General features: G+C 39.0%; 6 protein-coding genes across 10 annotated transcripts; 4 read left to right on the top strand and 2 right to left on the bottom strand.

Moving 5' to 3' along the window:
• Nucleotides 1-6: 6 nt before the first annotated feature.
• Fdx1 (Adrenodoxin-like protein 1, mitochondrial Ferredoxin 1) lies at nucleotides 7-842 on the top strand. The gene is made up of 3 exons (XM_088039444.1): nucleotides 7-252; nucleotides 305-356; nucleotides 403-842. Exons 1-3 carry the CDS (start codon nucleotides 168-170, stop codon nucleotides 746-748), a joined length of 483 nt encoding a protein of 160 aa, XP_087895570.1. The 5' UTR covers nucleotides 7-167; the 3' UTR covers nucleotides 749-842.
• Nucleotides 835-3,492, bottom strand: LOC148173607 (uncharacterized). The gene is made up of 6 exons (XM_088039442.1): nucleotides 3,420-3,492; nucleotides 1,878-2,083; nucleotides 1,642-1,827; nucleotides 1,451-1,589; nucleotides 1,114-1,398; nucleotides 835-1,066 (listed from the first exon to the last, which is right to left on the bottom strand). The coding sequence occupies exons 2-6, from the start codon at nucleotides 2,014-2,016 to the stop codon at nucleotides 898-900; spliced, it is 918 nt and encodes a 305-aa protein (XP_087895568.1). The 5' UTR covers nucleotides 2,017-2,083; nucleotides 3,420-3,492; the 3' UTR covers nucleotides 835-897.
• Nucleotides 3,493-3,544: 52 nt separating this feature from the next.
• Nucleotides 3,545-10,814, top strand: polybromo (protein). 5 transcript variants are annotated; one of them, XM_088039439.1, is made up of 22 exons: nucleotides 3,545-3,715; nucleotides 4,007-4,151; nucleotides 4,201-4,511; nucleotides 4,559-5,171; nucleotides 5,223-5,513; nucleotides 5,563-5,625; nucleotides 5,818-5,988; nucleotides 6,042-6,349; nucleotides 6,401-6,533; nucleotides 6,582-6,955; nucleotides 7,001-7,665; nucleotides 7,712-7,941; nucleotides 7,990-8,156; nucleotides 8,201-8,373; nucleotides 8,421-8,593; nucleotides 8,721-8,792; nucleotides 8,844-9,248; nucleotides 9,301-9,578; nucleotides 10,062-10,129; nucleotides 10,263-10,319; nucleotides 10,388-10,499; nucleotides 10,547-10,814. In XM_088039439.1, the coding sequence occupies exons 2-22, from the start codon at nucleotides 4,029-4,031 to the stop codon at nucleotides 10,767-10,769; spliced, it is 5,010 nt and encodes a 1,669-aa protein (XP_087895565.1). In that variant the 5' UTR covers nucleotides 3,545-3,715; nucleotides 4,007-4,028; the 3' UTR covers nucleotides 10,770-10,814. The 5 variants fall into 5 exon arrangements, with proteins under 5 accessions (XP_087895565.1, XP_087895563.1, XP_087895562.1 ...); XM_088039437.1 differs by lacking the exon at nucleotides 10,062-10,129 and adding an exon at nucleotides 9,670-9,740; XM_088039436.1 differs by having other exon boundaries at nucleotides 5,563-5,658.
• An 18-nt stretch (nucleotides 10,815-10,832) lies between these two features.
• On the top strand, nucleotides 10,833-11,632 carry Ccdc58 (Coiled-coil domain-containing 58). Its single transcript, XM_088039445.1, has 3 exons — nucleotides 10,833-11,024; nucleotides 11,115-11,381; nucleotides 11,430-11,632. Exons 1-3 carry the CDS (start codon nucleotides 10,980-10,982, stop codon nucleotides 11,529-11,531), a joined length of 414 nt encoding a protein of 137 aa, XP_087895571.1. The 5' UTR covers nucleotides 10,833-10,979; the 3' UTR covers nucleotides 11,532-11,632.
• Nucleotides 11,633-11,655: 23 nt separating this feature from the next.
• Mtl (Rac family small GTPase Mtl) lies at nucleotides 11,656-13,454 on the bottom strand. The gene is made up of 3 exons (XM_088039443.1): nucleotides 13,264-13,454; nucleotides 13,065-13,189; nucleotides 11,656-13,012 (listed from the first exon to the last, which is right to left on the bottom strand). The coding sequence occupies exons 2-3, from the start codon at nucleotides 13,178-13,180 to the stop codon at nucleotides 12,541-12,543; spliced, it is 588 nt and encodes a 195-aa protein (XP_087895569.1). The 5' UTR covers nucleotides 13,181-13,189; nucleotides 13,264-13,454; the 3' UTR covers nucleotides 11,656-12,540.
• Nucleotides 13,455-13,896: 442 nt separating this feature from the next.
• LOC148173603 (calcitonin gene-related peptide type 1 receptor-like) lies at nucleotides 13,897-15,902 on the top strand. Its single transcript, XM_088039233.1, has 7 exons — nucleotides 13,897-14,003; nucleotides 14,114-14,296; nucleotides 14,347-14,512; nucleotides 14,565-14,690; nucleotides 14,736-15,209; nucleotides 15,254-15,461; nucleotides 15,508-15,902. The coding sequence occupies exons 1-7, from the start codon at nucleotides 13,944-13,946 to the stop codon at nucleotides 15,725-15,727; spliced, it is 1,437 nt and encodes a 478-aa protein (XP_087895359.1). The 5' UTR covers nucleotides 13,897-13,943; the 3' UTR covers nucleotides 15,728-15,902.

Below are 15,902 nucleotides of genomic sequence, written 5' to 3'. Positions count from 1 at the left end.
AAAAATGATGGAGACACAACGGCGCGTCTGATTGGTTGCTAGCGTGAAGGTGACCAATCAAATATTTTTTTGGATGGGGATCTTTTGTTCTTTTCCCAAATCCACTAGACGAAGGTTATCAATCAAAGGTTGGCGACTGTGATGACGAATGTCAAAGTTACGTCAAAATGTTTGCGAAGAGACTTTTAGGTTATGTACACAAAAAGAAATTTATTCCCTTGTCGATTACTCGAAAAATACAAACGACGTCTAGTAAGTAGTCACGACTCAACTTTTTGATACACACGTGGGTTATTTTAAACAGAGTTAAATCACGGTGAATATGAGTGGGAAGACCCAAAATCCCCAGATGAAGTGTAAGTCTCAAGAGTCACACCACGTTCAAACTAATTGCCTTTTCAGTGTTAACATCACGATTTGTATGAAAGACGGCAAACGATTTCCAATTAAAGGAAAAGTCGGGGACAATGTACTCTACTTGGCACATAGGTACAACATTCCCATGGAAGGGGCGTGCGAGGCCTCCTTAGCGTGTACGACATGCCACTGTTACGTAAACAGCGATCACGAACTTCCTCCACCTGAGGGTGAAGAAGAAGACCTGTTAGATATGGCTCCATTCTTAAAAATGAACTCTAGATTGGGTTGTCAGATTATTTTAACTAAAGATTTGGAAGGATTAGAACTAGAATTACCACAAGCGACTCGAAATTTCTATGTTGATGGTCATGTTCCTGAACCTCATTAACTCTGGAAATTTAGGGAAACAGAACTGAATATAATTACAATGTATATAGTTGGACTCAAGAAACCTTGGAGTAAGAGAGGAAGCAATAACTTGTAGTTATTTTATTGCAAATATTAGAAAAATAAAACATTTTTAAAAAAATCTCAAAATTATTTTTCTTTATCACCTTTCTTGCTTTGTTTTTGCTTGGGAGGAGCCTCTTTCCTACATGTTTTTACAAGGAATGCCAAGAAAGCCAACATAAGTACTCCCACACTTATCTGTAGCACCAGGGTGTTTTGCTGGATACCTGTAACCACCCTATCCACAAGCTCGTCACTAAAAAACAACTTTAAATAGTGTAAAAATCAAAGAACGTTTCTTACAATGGACTCTGAGGCACTGGAACTCTTTCAGGTTTCATGTTTTTGTACCAATCTTGAGCAAAAGAAACAAACGACGCAATGTCATACTTTTGAATCTGGTACCTATACATCTTCCCATGCCTAAATAGAATGAAAGTTGGAACTTGATTCACTTTAAATCTTGAGGCGGTGGCAGTGCTTGAAGCTTTGTTTACTCTAGCTACATTCATTCTGCTTTTTAATTGCGCCCCGACAGCCTCCCATCGCGCCGTCAACCGCTGGCAATCCACGCAATCCGTTGTATAACTAAGAAAAATAAAAATTACACCAATCCTTGCAAAAGTCTTGTGTTACATACAACATGACAAACCAATCGCCGGTTGTTGCTCCAGTAGCTACCTGTGTTAAATGCTCAAAAGTATCGTCGTTCAGTTCTTTAACAACAGGTTCTTTGTTGCTGAGGAATGTGTGCAGAATCAGTTCTTCTGAAGGAACATCTGAATCAAAAAAGTTATACTTTCATCATTATTAATTAAATCTGGTCTGTACCATTATAAAGTAGTGGAATACCATGTCTGAAAAATACCAACAATGGTTCCTTTGTGGGACTATACAGGCGGGTTAACTGGCTGTTGAGTACTTTGACTGTTGGAGCATTTAGCTGTTTTGTGAACTCCTCTTCTAAACTCGTTATTGTATTCTCAAAATTATCGCATTGGGGGCAGTTTTTGGAAGCTAAAAAGTCGACAAGTCACTAAATTGGATCATGAGCCTTGATTACCAACAAAAAAGGGTGACGACGTAGGTTTCAGACCGGATTAAATTCATTAGATCATCGTCTTGGACGGTTTTTACTGTGTATGCCCCTCGGATTACAAAAACAAGTAGCAAAAACTTGGTAAAATATAAAATTACAGTGTTCATATTGACAAATTTCGAGCCACAACACAAACTTCCACTTTCTGACACCTGTGACTTTTAACCTCACAACCTTAGATTAGTTAGAGTATAGATAGCCGACTCCTTCACTCTCATTTTGTTACCGAAACTAGCGCATTCTATAAAAATCGGGCCGTACTATTTTGAAGAGTCTAGACAACAACCACACCAAATGTGGTGTTTGTCTTTGCTAACTAAAACATTGGTTTTTGTCTTTGCTATTTTAAGAATAGGTTTTTATCTTTGCTATTTTTTCTTTTTATGGATTTGATAGAAATTAAAACAAAACAAAATATAAAATAAAAGTGTATATTAAAAAGTAATAAACGCAATAACAAGTACTGGAAACAATGAGTTATGATAACTGTATTAAAACATCCCAATTTTCAATACCTAATTCAAGATCATATGGTTCAAACTATACAATGATAAACTCAAAATATGATGATTAATCAATTAATTACTAAACAAACACGTTTTCAACAACTAAGAGAAAATGTTGAATAATAAAATCCACTTCATGTTTTAAAGGAAAAATTGTATGTTGGAAAAATGTATCAAATTCAATTAAATCTCCCAACGTATACATTTAAAAAGAAAAGCATAAACTAAAATATGTGAAAAATGGAGGTACACGCTGGTACTCCATATAAATTTAACAATATTTACATGTATACAAATACACTATCTGTGTAAGATCATTCGTAAGGATTGACCACAATCAACCCAAGTTAACAATTATTTACCAGGCCAAATTTAAAGCAGACAGTGGAAAAATTTTCAGTGTGCTTCCATAAAACCACTTTCAATCAAAATGTCCCAAGCAAACTTGGAGTTTTTGGTAGAATCGCCGATCCTGGAATTGTTAATCCGCTGAAGCAATATTAGTAACATTTCTGTCAGATGGAGTGCGTACTCTGAAAATATTGGTTCATATTAGATCGTAATATATTAAAATGATTTTCAGTCTTACTTTTTGGACATATTATCACCACACCCAGGAACACAACACCCTGTTCCTCCTGTAGTCATTTTCACAAACAACATTATAATGTTAACTTGGGTAATTAAACTACTAATTATTTACACTACACAACCTTATCACTACATTAAACACTAAACTAAAACGAAATTAAGAAAATACACAAGGAAATTCGGAAAACACTCTTAACGAAAGTGCAAAACAAAATGCAAGTGCAAATTTGCAGACTCTGCACAAATTTGAATTCCAAGAATCTGTCAACGACTGCTGCGCTTGAATTAAAATACCAAGCGCCACCTAGATCAGAAGCTGGAAACAATAATTTATGTTAAGGCCCGATTTTTATAGATGGAGGTAATGTAGCTGAAAAGTTCATCCTATGGAGTGCCCGTGCCTTGCTCACAACTTGGAAACTTTGAAACACCGGCGCGCCCCCGCGAGGTCACCATCTTATCCAATCCCAGTTGAAGACTTAAAAACACGTGACTACAACCAACCAATCCGCTCTCTTGTAATGACATTTTTGTTTTAAACTGTCAATCTGTCAAACATCGCGCAGCCATTTTGTCTACTTTGTGATGCCGGTGTTTATTATTGATTTGTGGACTTACAAGATGAGTGTATATTAGTGAGACAGTGTTGCGGGGTCCATTTAAAGACCAAAGGTCTTTAAAACCTGAGAAGGAAGAGGTTTCGAGACAGGTCAGTGGCTTTGCTTGGGTTCAAGGTGTAGACTTGGGCCCTGAAGATGCTCTCTGTTGTGGAGAAACTTTAGAGGAGGCAGAGGGAAAAGTCAATGATTTATTTAAATTAGAAGGTTCGATCGTTGTTGCTCCATACAGATTCGGATTAATTTATTTAGCCTCTTTTTACTCTCTCCCAGAATGTAAATTTAATAAAATGCTCTTATTTAGATCAGTTGAACCAAAATCTTTGTTTCTTATGGCCAACACTTACTTTTTTGTACTGTTTCTATGCATTTGTCTCTCACAGGAACTGCAACAGTTTCTCCACCATGAGTAAAAGAAGAAGAACTAGCTCCATCGCGAGCCGGGGCCAAGAAGACGACTCCTTGGACAGTCTGGAGGCTTCAACAAGCGGGGGTCCTCTCCGGAAACGCAGCAAAAAACTTGATCCTGTAATAGCCCCACTTTGCATATTGTCTTTGTCTAAGCTAAATCTTCTAGATGGAACTGTGCCATCAACTTTACGATTCCATTCGTAACCACAAAAAAGAGGACGGAACTCTCCTTTGTGACTCGTTTATTAGAGTGCCAAAACGAAGGCAAGAACCAGGGTATTACGAGGTCGTCACTAACCCCATAGATCTCCTAAAAGTTCAACAAAAGCTCAAAACTGAAGAGTATGAAGACATTGAGGATCTTCAAAACGATATTGAACTAATCGTGTCTAACACGAAAGCTTTCTACAAGAAGAGTTCTCAAGAGTACAGAGATGCTATGGATTTATGGGAGCTCTTTTTGACAAACAAACACAAGTACGTTTTGTTTGTTTTGTGGTATTTTTCTTAAGGCTGTATTTTAGGATTCTCAACACGAAAGACGAGGACGCGGATCCGAAAGGGAAAATTGTCCTCAGAGTCGGCCGACCCAGCAAAAAAGCCGGGACGCCCGTGGAAACTAAACAAGAACTAGACGAAGACACTTCTGAAAGCTCGAATTTTGATGAAGACAGCAGTTTATACGAAGAACTGTTCACAGCGATCATGACTGCGACGGATAATGAAAACAGACCTCTTCACACTTCGTTCCAGTTGGTCCCATCAAAGAAAAAGTACCCCGAATATTACGAGGTGATTGAAAGTCCGATTGATCTGAAGATGGTCGCGACAAAAATACAAAATGGTGAATACGGGAGCTTATTGGAGCTTGAAAAAGACTTGTTACTGATGACCAAGAACGCATGTTTGTTTAACGAGCCAGGATCGCAGATCTACAAGAACGCCAAAGCTTTGAAAAAGGTCATACAAACGAAAAAAGGTGAATTGGAACATGTCAAGGTTAACTTAGGAAAAGGAAGTGAAAGGATTCGGAATAAGAGATTGAGAGGCAGCACGTCTTTGTCGGCGGTGACGGCGGCGCTCAGAGACGAAGAGTCCGATGGGGACGGCGAAACCGAGGAGCAAATGGACGACGATGTATAAAATTTGGTTCATTTCTGGTTTTTGTTTCTAATTTTTTCCTTTCAGTCGATTGCCGACCCCGCAGACGCAGAAAATCCCCAATGGCAACTGTTTGAAGCTGTGCGTTCAATCTCTAATAACAGTGGCGTGTCCTTAAGCGAGCCATTTTGGAAACTACCTTCGAAACGATTTTACCCTGATTATTACCGTGAAATTAAAAATCCTGTTTCTCTAACTCAAATAAAGCGAAAATTGACGAATCATGGGTATGGCACTGTAAGCGAGGTAGCAGGTGATATGACAGTCATGTTTGAAAACGCGAAAAAGTACAACCAGCCCAATTCTAGACTCTATAAAGTAAGTTGTCGGTCTTTATAGCACCGTGAAGTTTATTCTTTGCTTTTAGGATGCAGTCAAGTTGCAAAAGGTCATGCAAATGAAAGTGCAAGAGCTACTTGACATAGATCAGGTAACATACAGAGTCACTAACAAAAACCGAAAGGTATGCTACTGCACTGCTTATGTCTCCATTCACCATTAACACTCTGTTTCATTTGTGGGTGTAGCGCGCTTACGTTGCTAACATCAGTCAGCTTGTTTCACCCCTTTCTGAACACATACTCGTGTGGATATTATACTAAATTATTTTTTTCCTCTTCAGGACACAGACAGTGAAGTAGACTCTGAAGTTGTTGTGCGAAAAAAGCCTGGGCCAAAACCAAAAAATACCCAGTTATCTGGGAACACCCCTCAAAGAGGTCGACCACCTAAAGATCCCATTCCTTTAAAAAAAAGACTGCATGCTTTGGCCAAGTACATGCTAGATTACACTGTTAGACTCTCTTTTTATTCTTAATTTTCTCCATACTAATCTCGAAGTTTTAGTGCGAAGACGGCCGGAAACCCATGTTGGGTTTCATGGAAAAACCTTCCAAAAAACTCTATTCTGAGTATTACGAGGTGATACAAGAACCAATTGACTTCCTAGAAATGGAAGCTAAAATCAGAGCGGATCAATACAGTTCCGAAGCTGACTTGGTCAAGGATTTCAAACTCATGTTCTCAAACTGTCGGCAGTTCAATGAAGAAAACTCGCCGATTTACGAAGACTCGCTCGTTTTAGAGAAATATTTGATAGACAAAGTAGGGCACACGGTGACTCCTGAGAAAAAAGAAAAAACGGTAGTTAGAGTGTAGGTTTTTTATGACACTGAAATTCCCCCATTCAAGTCTCTACTTTACAGAGTAAAACCACGTAAAATCCTTTCACCCTTGGAAAAAAATCTTAGAACGATGTACGACGCCATCAGAGACTACAGAGATGCTAAATCAAATCGACAACTGTCGATGATTTTCATGAAACTACCATCAAAAATTGTAAGTTTCCACTTGAAATTTTCTCTTCACGCTTAGGAGTTTTTTTAGGATTATCCGGACTACTACGAAGTCATCAAAAACCCCATCGACATGGAAAAAATCTCTCAAAAATTAAAAAACAACGGGTACGAAACACTCGAAGAATTAGTCGCTGATTTCATCCTAATGTTCGATAACGCGTGTAAATACAACGAGCCCGACTCCCAAATATACAAAGACGCGTTGGTTCTCCAAACTGTATGTCTACAAACAAAGTTACAACTGAAAGAAGACGACGACACTATTCCTGACGTCTCCGCGGCGGTCCAAGACATTTTATTAAATTTGTTTACGACAGTTTATAACCACCAGGATACGGACGAGCGCTGCTACACGGACTCCTTGGCGGAGCTACCGGAACACGATGAAATCGACGGGAAAAAGTAAGAACCATCCGGAATCTTCGGATCTTTAAACTTTTCTTTTAGAGTGCGTGCCGTCTCGTTGGACCTCATCAAACGCCGCCTGGACCGCGGTCTATACAAACGACTAGACACGTTTCAAGATGACATTTTCGCGTGTTTTGAGCGAGCTCGCCGCTTGTCACGTTCAGATTCCCAAGTTTTTGAGGATTCCATCGAGTTACAATCTTATTTCATCAAGCAAAGAGATGAATTGTGTAAGAGCGGGGAACTCTTGCAATCCCCGGCGTTAAACTATACTCTCATGGACTTAACATCCGCCGTGGAGTCGCTGCGTCAAAGTAAACTCCTAGAAGAATCTCTAGAGGAAGAGACGGAAACGCGCAGCTCGGACGACTCAATCATCAAAGAAACCAACATAAATGTCGGCGATTCTATGACTTGCAATCAACAGACTTTCAAAGTTGGCGAATTTGTTTATTTGGATTCGAAGGAAAAGGGTTGCGATCCTCATATTTTGTTGATTGAGAGGTTGTGGACGAATAACGGCCAACAAATGCTTTACGGGAATTATTATCTGAGACCGGCGGAGACGTACCACTTGACCACGCGGAAGTTCTTAGAGAAAGAGGTTTTCAAGTCTGATACCCACATCGCTGTTCCTTTGGAAGAGGTGAAAGAGCGATGTTGCGTTCTTAACATCAAACAGTACTTCACTATGAAACCTGAAGGTAATTTTTAAATTTCACACTTCAGATCTTGAGTGACTTCTTGCAGGCTACGAAGAGAAAGACGTTTATGTGTGCGAGTCGCGATACAGCACGCGTAGTCGCAGCTTTAAGAAAATTAAAATCTTCCCAGAGAATCCCAGTTTGAAATTGGTGGCTCGGGATGTTCCTTTAGAGCCGAAAAGAGTCGTTTCAGTTTTCAGAGAACGCATTGAGAAGCACAAAGATGAGCTGGCAGAGTTGCAAGAACAAGAAAAGTTGGTGGAGAAAGACAAACCCGTAAGTTTACAACTTTGCGTGGAAAACTAGTCTAATTTGGGATTTCAGAACGTCGTTGTCTACTCAAGTCTTGAAATTGACGATGGCAACACGTACTATGAGCAGTACAACACGATCTGCAGCGGAGTGGTTAAAACCGGCGATTTTGTCTACGTCGCCGCCGATGGCGGCCGGCAATTGATAGCTCAGATTGACAGCATCTGGGACACTAAAGAGTAATTTTCGGGGGTGTGTGACTTAAATAATTTTGTTTTTTTAGTGGGAAGTGTTACTTCCGAGGTCCGTGGTTCGTGGTTCCCAATGAAATTCCTCATTCTCCCAACAGACTGTTTTATAAGCAGGAAGTGTTCTTGTCGTCCATGGAGGACACGAATCCTCTTGTCAGCATTATGGGGAAATGCGCCGTGTTGGAGTTTAACGAATACATATCTTGTAAGTTGGAAGAAGTTTCAAGTTTGTGTCTCATGACGGAGTTACAGGCCGCCCCACTGAAATTTCTGAGGGTGATATTTTTATTTGCAACTCCATGTACGACGAGATTAACAGACAAATTCGCAAGCTGCCGGTTGAGGGGATTAAGAAGTTTTTCCACAGCAATTTGGTGACTGAAGATGAGATTTACTACTTCCCTAAGCTAATCAATCCTCCAAAGGTAAGCAACTTTAATCTTATCGATTTTGGATACTTGCTAATTGTTGACTTATTGGATTACTGAAACTGCAATGAAAAAATTATCACATTATCTCTTTCGCAATTGAAGTGAATCTCCCTTTTTTTAGGTCGGTGTCGACGCGACCCAAGTTCATTCCGATCTTGTCAAGTCTCACAACACGCCAATTCACATGGAAGTGGTAAGTTGGATAAACAAAGAACTAAAAGACGTTAAATTTTTTACTTGAAAGGAGGCTTCGCCTCAGTTAACCAAGATGAACGACATGGACATCCTCATGGACGATTCTTTGGATGGAGGACCTCCGTCTGTGGGTTCTGGCGAAATTCCAGTGGTGGTGTCCACTCCTGGAAACACTTTAACCACGCCAGTGACAAGCAAAAAGAAATCAAACAAGAACAAAGTCGTGACTGGGTACATTTTGTACTCTCGCGAAGTCCGAAAACAGGTTGTTCAAAACAACCCCGACTCCAACTTTGGCGAAATCAGCAGAATCGTCGGGAACGAATGGAGATCGTTACCAGCGAATGAAAAACAATCTTGGGAAGAGCGTGCTTCTAAGCTCAACGAAGAAACCAAAGCTTTGCTTTTGTTGGACGAGCAATGTGCGAGTCCAGCGCCACCAAATCCGGACACAGTACGTCCACAATTTTTCTCATGTTCTCCTCTAAATTAACACTCACTCACAGGTGTATGAGTGCTTGTGGGACAACTGCGATTACCAATTCGAGGAGCTGCAAGACTGTCTAGAGCACTGCATCAAAGACAAAGAATCGCAAGGCCACGTCCAGAGCTACTTTCAGAGTAATGCGGACGCGGAACTGCATTGTCAATGGAAGAACTGCTTGAGAAATAACAAGAAGAACGTGCAGCCGTTCCCGAATTTGGCGAGGTTGGTGCGCCACGTCAGAGATTTGCACATAAATAAAGGCAAAGGACGGATTGTGCCGCAAGGGGACCGCAGCAAGTACGTTGACGTTTTTCCAGGCAAAAATCTCGAGCAAGCAAGAGATTTTTGTTACTTTATATTATTGAAAACATTGAATTTTATTAAATAGGAACTTCGTCGGTAACCGCGTCATGCCAGTTTTACAACCGTGCGTTTCAACATCGGCGGAAATAATTGCCGGTTTGTTGGAGTTCTCTTGCATGTTCTGCAACAAAATTACGGAGCTAATGTCCTTAATTTTGCGTTGCAGTTTTAAGTGTGTAGATTGAGCCGTAATTTCGTTTTCTTATGTATTTCCTCCCATGTTTCTTGAGTTATCACTGCTTTTCTTAGAACGACGGAATTTTCAAAATTCGTTGCTTTGCCTGCATGAAGGGTTGAAAAATCGAATCGTTTTATGAAAAAGTAGTGGCATGACTAGATTACTGAAAGCGCGCCAGTGTCATTTACAAATATGTGTAGTTTTTTTAGTGTAATGCATTTTGATTTTTGATGTGGTAGGAACTTCAAGCCTTCCAGTAAACCTGCGGCTGTTTCACGCCCGACCCCTACTGCTACTCCCAATCCCCGTGAGTTTTAATTTTATTTTTTTCAGTTTGATCATTCATTATTCATGAGTAGTCGGTGGTGGTAGTTAGAGTTTGTAGCATGCTAGGTTTGAAGATTTTTTTTTAATTTAAAAATTCATTTTTATCGGAATAGCTGCTAGCAGCACCTTTAATTCAACCGCCGGATCACACTCGACTATAAGTAACGCAGGTAATCATCTCATCTCATCATCTTCTCTTTGTGTTAAACTTTTTGCTATTGCTACTTTTTTTATTTAGCCAACTCGACGACGAACGCTGCGAATAATGCAGCGGCCCAAAAGCAAGAGCCGATCTTCATTACGGTTCCACCGAGGCCCCAAAGAGTGCTCCACTCTGAAGCTTACATAAAGTAAGGAAAAGAATAAATTGAGGGGAGACTTGATGGGGTGTTTTTAGGTACATTGAGGGGCTCCAGGCGGAGAATAAGCACGTGTCTCAGTGGGAGAGGAACCTGTGTGCCACTCAAGACACTATCCTAACTCCTGATCAGGATAAATTACAGAATGTCACAACTTGGTTGGGTAAAAAGGCGGATCAACACGATAACGTACTTGCAGCTCTGTGGGCACTTAGAAACAGGCTGCTCCGAGACACGTTGGGGTTACAAAGATCTGCTTAATTTTGTAGTATTCACGAGATTTCGTAAATAAAAGTATTGTAATGAGAGCTGTTTTTCAAAAATAACGCCAAAATGACAACAGATCCCGATTTTACCGACATAAAAATAACCTAAAAAGCAACGTAACATCAAAGTTTAAAAGCTAAATTTACGTGATTATATGCGAATTTTGTGGGGTAAAACGACAATCGAACGAAACTCTACTTTACCATGTCCATCGCAATAATGGAATGCGGAGATTTCAGTGAGTTTCAGGTGAGTAATCAAAGGTCGAAATTTGAGGTTATGTGCTCCCGTTAACGTGAGCGACAAGCCGGTGCCTCTAACAAAATACACAATTTATAGGATGCTTTGAAGAACATGCGTAAAGTGGATGATCTCATAATAAACACACTAAACGCTGCAATACCCACAGACTCTTTTCACCCGGACGGGGAATCGGCGTGTAAAGACTTGCACAAAAAAATTCAAGAAGGGAACGAAACGAGGGCGAGAGTAATCAAAAAATGCATAACCGTGAGTGCTGATAGAGTAAAGCAACTGAAGGAGAAAAAGGAAGCGAATGCAGAAGATATTTCATTGTCTAAAGCACTAAGATCAGAACAAACTAAAGTGAGTTCTAAAGGGGGGTGGTTGATTTTAACTTACGTTGATTTCCAGTTGCGCATGCTGCAAGTGGAGCTTTCAGTTGAAGATTTAGTACAACAAAGGACTGCCAAGGTTTTTACCGAGAAATGTAGGAAATATTATAAGCCGCTATAGCGGGGCCCCATCAAGTAGTCAGGATATGTAATGAATACAAATTTTTATACCACGTTTGTTTTTTTGTACAAACGTCTGTTTAAGAAAAGAAACTGTTACAAGTTGTTTTATTTCAATCAAACACTTTTTAAGTTTGTAAAAACGATTATATTTGATCATCTAATTTTGAACATATAGCGTCAGGAAAATACGATTTTTTCAATATAAATACGTTAATATTAAATTACGTTTTATTTCAAGACGTATTTCATTCTAATAAATGCAACTAAACTGAGTATAATCAAAAGGTGACTAGAACTTACATTACTTTGGTTTTAATGAGTCACTGAAAACAATGTGATGTTAACTGAAAAAAATCTAAAACTCGATTGAATTTAGCTGCTCTTCTTTCACTGAAAAAGCGTTTCACATGAAACTACTTTCCAATCAAACGTAAAAACAAATAAGAAAAAGGAACGAAGTACGTGCCTTAAGTAATTCGTATTTGCTCTAAAAGTGATTTTATGATTACTTTGTTGCAAAGTACTGAGTATTTCTTTCATTGGAAACGTAAATGGCACAATTAGGTATTCGTTTTGGTATCAATATAACTCTGAGTTGCAGGATTTAAGAATTGGTGCTGTTTTCCCTACGTGAGTGAACTAATTGGTTAATATAACTAACTGGGCAGTGGTTTTGGACAATTCATAAGTTACACTGATTCTTTAAGTTAAAACATACAAAGTCACTTTGTAGTTGTGTGCATTATGAGACATTGAGATTCTCGAAAATCCGTCTAAAAAAACAAACAAAAAATAGTAAAATTCTTAAAAAATGCACCTCTACCGTTTGAGTAGTGTTAATAAAAATAATTATCAAAACTTAAGCAAGTAAAAATGTCAAAAATTAGCAGGCTTGTATAAATACCCTACATTGAAGTCCTTATTGACTGTAAATGCCCTGAACTATTCGCGAAGATTGAGACAAGTCAGTTCAGTCATCAATGATGAGAAACAAAATAAATAATACATTACATAAGCAAGCACTTGCGTTGCCGTCTTTTTTGCGGTTCAGGTCGTAAAACGGCTCTTACCGCCTCATCAAACACCTGTTTGAGCCCCCTTTGCGTCAAGGCCGAGCATTCCATGTACTTGACCGCCCTGATTTTATTCGCCAACTTCTGGCCTTGTTCTCTCTTGATGGGACTCAGTCCTTGATCCGCGAGCGCATTAAGAGTCTCTCGGTCGTCCCTTAAGTCTATTTTTGTACCAACCAGTATCATAGGCGCATCAGGACAGTGATGTTTAATTTCTGGATACCATTTGGAAGTAACATTTTCAAACGACGATGGCGATGCTACACTAAAGCAAATGAGGAAAACGTCAGTCTGTGGATATGAGAGTGGCCTCAGTCTGTCATAATCCTCTTGACCTGCTGTGTCCCACAAACCTAAACTAACGGAAATTCCATCGACTACCATTGGGGCGGAATAGTTATCAAAACTAAAAATTAAGAAAAATTATGGGAGCTTGGAGCTACTCTCTAGATACTAACACTGTGGGGACGTACTCTCCCGGAAAACTATCTGTCGTGTAAGATATGAGCATGCAGGTTTTTCCGACTGTGCCATCGCCTACGACTACACACTTAATGGGGCGACCCGATGACATTCTTGCTCACTAAAAATAATGACAAAGCTTCAATCTAACCTCAATTGAAAAATGGGCTGGGTCGTCTAACCTACCACGCTTACCTTGCACTTCAAGTTTCTAAGGGCTTCACAGATAACTTCGCGGAGGTTCAGAATTGTTGCAATTTTGTATTTACATAAATATTAAAAAATTAATAATTCTTTTCTTGCAAAATATTGATGATTAAATGTCAACTATATGTCAAACAGATGCCAATGTCCGTAAATGTCATAGTTGTCAAACTCGCAGAGACATCTTTAGGTGACGGCTCGAATCCTCCCTAATCAATATACGGGGTGTCCCATGGAGTTTTTGGTACCCCGTTCTCCAATTTCTTTTATTATTTTTTTATTGTTCATCAATTGCAATTGCAATTGCATTGTCTAAAAAATTAAGAAAATAAATAACTTAATTTTTAATAAAAACTATAAACTTTAAATCTTAAAGTCTGCTTTTGTTCAAACACAACTCAATTTTTTATTCTTAACTGTTCCATAGTATTATTTATGATTAAGAAAAAACACAAACAATGCACGAACGGAAATAACTTGTTTTAAATTTAGACAATATGTGCTTATCTTTCTGATTTTATTTATTACCTATTGCAAATACTAAGAAAGATACCTATATAACATATAAGTATATTGAAGTAGATACAAAAATCTTTATTTTATCGATAAGATAGAGATGACAGGCAAGGACAACGGCGCGTATTTCAGTAAATAGTGACTACGAAAATAGTATGGTTCGTAAATATTCTCTTTTAGTTCAAATTTTGTTACTTCTTACAGAAGGAAGTCTTGTAAGTTGTGTCGTGATCTACTATTATTTATTTGCGCTTTTATATGGAGTCAATAATTAAAAGTCAATAAAATAAAACCGATAGGTAAAAAACAATCATTTTTATTACAGGGAGACGAAAAATTATGTAGATTTATGAACCCTCGTGAAGGAATCCGAATTGTTGATCGCAGTGCATGGAACGCTTTGAGCGGATTGTACTGTTATAGCTACCTCAATAAAACATTTTTAAAATTTAAATATTATACAACTAAAGAAGTGAATATCAATGGCACCATAGTGAATGGCACATCGGTATGTCTGTACCTCACTCTAATTACCCCATAATTGTTTTTTTTTAATAGATCGACAACTCAACGTATTTCTTGTACGACTACAAGGATCCCATCGCTTTATCCTACATAAGATCTTCCTTTCGCGAAGACTACCTCTTCCAAAGATGGATGACGTGCGCTCGCGAAGCTGAAAACTGTTGCGACAACCTCATGACCTCAGAAAACATTTATCCAAGTCTGTTTTTGTCTTTCTTTTAAACACAAACTACCACTTCGATAATTTACAGCTAGTGAATACTCTTGCCCTGCAGTCTGGGACAGTTGGGCATGTTGGCTCCCAGCTAAAGCAGACACTGTGTCGAAACAACTTTGCCCAGAAATTACGTTTTCTTCTCCGAGTAGAGCGTGTGAATGTACGTAAGAAACTTCTTCAAACTCCGAACTAACTAATTCTTTAGTACAGAGTGAACGACAATGCTTAGCAGAAGGTGGTTGGGCCGAGAGCACTAATTACAATGTTTGCGCGTGGGCCTCAGTTCTCCGAGACCGTCTCAATTTCCATGTCATTTTTCTAGCAGTCACAGCATCACTCGCGTTTCCTGCAGTGGTGATTTTCTTCGCCTTTAGCAAATTTCGACAAAAACTGTTGTTCGTCTTGCATCGAAATCTAATCGTGGCGCTTATTATAAGAAGTATCTTTACTATTATGACCAAGGAGATGATTCTAAAAGACGATTTGATTAGTGTGGATGCTGATAACACCATGATGGCGAGAAACTCCATAGATTGCAGAGTTTTGGCGTTCTTTGAAAACGTGGCAAAGAATGGGATTTTTGCCTGCATGCTCGTTGATGGATTTTATTTGCATCAGACCATCGTACGACCATTTGCCACGAAACCCAGCTCTGTTATGCTGTACATCGTTGTTTTGGGTATGATGAGTAGAACTTGCGACTTGGTTTTAGTTTAGTTTTAGTTCTTTCATTGGTACCGTCTTTGATTTGGGCGTTGTTGAGAGGTATTCATGGCGGGGCAAACTGTTGGATGGTCGATAACTCAGGGGATCAGTGGGTCTCCGATGGGCTACGATTTGCAATTTTGGGAGTTAACACCCTTCTTTTGCTGGACATAATTAGAGTTTTGATCATGAAGTTGAGAAAAGATGGAATCTCACAACAAGCTAGGTAAAGAAACGTGTATTTTTGGAAAAAAGTTGATTTTTCTTTTCAGAACGACTTTACGCATAACTCTATTTTTGATTCCTCTGTTTGGGATTCATATTATAGTCACTGCAAACCGAGACATGGTGCCTGATAATTCATGCAGTTCATTGGATGTTTATTACTATTTTACCTACGCTCTGGAAGGTATCCAAGCGATCGCAGTTTCACTGTTGTTCTGTTATATGAATTCCGAGGTTTGTAATGTTGTTGACCAATATCAGAATTAACTAAAGTTTTCAGGTTTACGAGGAGTTGAGAAATGCGACAAGGAAAATTATGATTCGGTTTGAAAGTCCCGAAGCAAAATTGCGAAGAAGACCAACGACGGCGACAGTTATGGAAACAATTCCAAACTAATTTTTTTATAAACTGTTATTTATATCAATATCAAGCAATTTTTTA

Source organism: Gnatocerus cornutus, chromosome 6 (assembly GCF_029298725.1).
Source record: "Gnatocerus cornutus isolate USDA-ARS CGAHR chromosome 6, icGnaCorn1.1, whole genome shotgun sequence".
Classification (NCBI taxonomy): domain Eukaryota; kingdom Metazoa; phylum Arthropoda; class Insecta; order Coleoptera; family Tenebrionidae; genus Gnatocerus; species Gnatocerus cornutus.
Note: the sequence above shows the minus strand (reverse complement) of the source record. Positions and strands in the feature narration are given on the sequence as shown.

What these genes read in the sequence shown, in the direction of transcription:
- LOC148173603 (XM_088039233.1), top strand. Translation starts at nt 13,944, where the DNA reads ATGGTTCGTAAATATTCTCTTTTAGTTCAAATTTTGTTACTTCTTACA. An exon ending in TCCGAGTAGAGCGTGTGAAT is followed by an intron (nt 14,691 to 14,735) that starts GTACGTAAGAAA and finishes CTAATTCTTTAG; the next exon opens with TACAGAGTGAACGACAATGC. An exon ending in GCTGTACATCGTTGTTTTGG is followed by an intron (nt 15,210 to 15,253) that starts GTATGATGAGTA and finishes GTTTAGTTTTAG; the next exon opens with TTCTTTCATTGGTACCGTCT.
- Ccdc58 (XM_088039445.1), top strand. Translation starts at nt 10,980, where the DNA reads ATGTCCATCGCAATAATGGAATGCGGAGATTTCAGTGAGTTTCAG. An exon ending in GAGATTTCAGTGAGTTTCAG is followed by an intron (nt 11,025 to 11,114) that starts GTGAGTAATCAA and finishes CACAATTTATAG; the next exon opens with GATGCTTTGAAGAACATGCG. An exon ending in TAAGATCAGAACAAACTAAA is followed by an intron (nt 11,382 to 11,429) that starts GTGAGTTCTAAA and finishes GTTGATTTCCAG; the next exon opens with TTGCGCATGCTGCAAGTGGA.
- Fdx1 (XM_088039444.1), top strand. Translation starts at nt 168, where the DNA reads ATGTTTGCGAAGAGACTTTTAGGTTATGTACACAAAAAGAAATTTATT. An exon ending in AAAAATACAAACGACGTCTA is followed by an intron (nt 253 to 304) that starts GTAAGTAGTCAC and finishes TATTTTAAACAG; the next exon opens with AGTTAAATCACGGTGAATAT. An exon ending in CCAAAATCCCCAGATGAAGT is followed by an intron (nt 357 to 402) that starts GTAAGTCTCAAG and finishes TTGCCTTTTCAG; the next exon opens with TGTTAACATCACGATTTGTA.
- Mtl (XM_088039443.1), bottom strand. Translation starts at nt 13,180, where the DNA reads ATGTCATCGGGTCGCCCCATTAAGTGTGTAGTCGTAGGCGATGGCACA. An exon ending in GGAGAGTACGTCCCCACAGT is followed by an intron (nt 13,013 to 13,064) that starts GTTAGTATCTAG and finishes CTTAATTTTTAG; the next exon opens with TTTTGATAACTATTCCGCCC.
- LOC148173607 (XM_088039442.1), bottom strand. Translation starts at nt 2,016, where the DNA reads ATGAACACTGTAATTTTATATTTTACCAAGTTTTTGCTACTTGTTTTT. An exon ending in CTACGTCGTCACCCTTTTTT is followed by an intron (nt 1,828 to 1,877) that starts GTTGGTAATCAA and finishes TCGACTTTTTAG; the next exon opens with CTTCCAAAAACTGCCCCCAA. An exon ending in CCAGTGCCTCAGAGTCCATT is followed by an intron (nt 1,067 to 1,113) that starts GTAAGAAACGTT and finishes GTTGTTTTTTAG; the next exon opens with TGACGAGCTTGTGGATAGGG.
- polybromo (XM_088039435.1), top strand. Translation starts at nt 4,029, where the DNA reads ATGAGTAAAAGAAGAAGAACTAGCTCCATCGCGAGCCGGGGCCAAGAA. An exon ending in GAAAAAACGGTAGTTAGAGT is followed by an intron (nt 6,350 to 6,400) that starts GTAGGTTTTTTA and finishes TCTACTTTACAG; the next exon opens with AGTAAAACCACGTAAAATCC. An exon ending in CGCCACCAAATCCGGACACA is followed by an intron (nt 9,249 to 9,300) that starts GTACGTCCACAA and finishes ACTCACTCACAG; the next exon opens with GTGTATGAGTGCTTGTGGGA.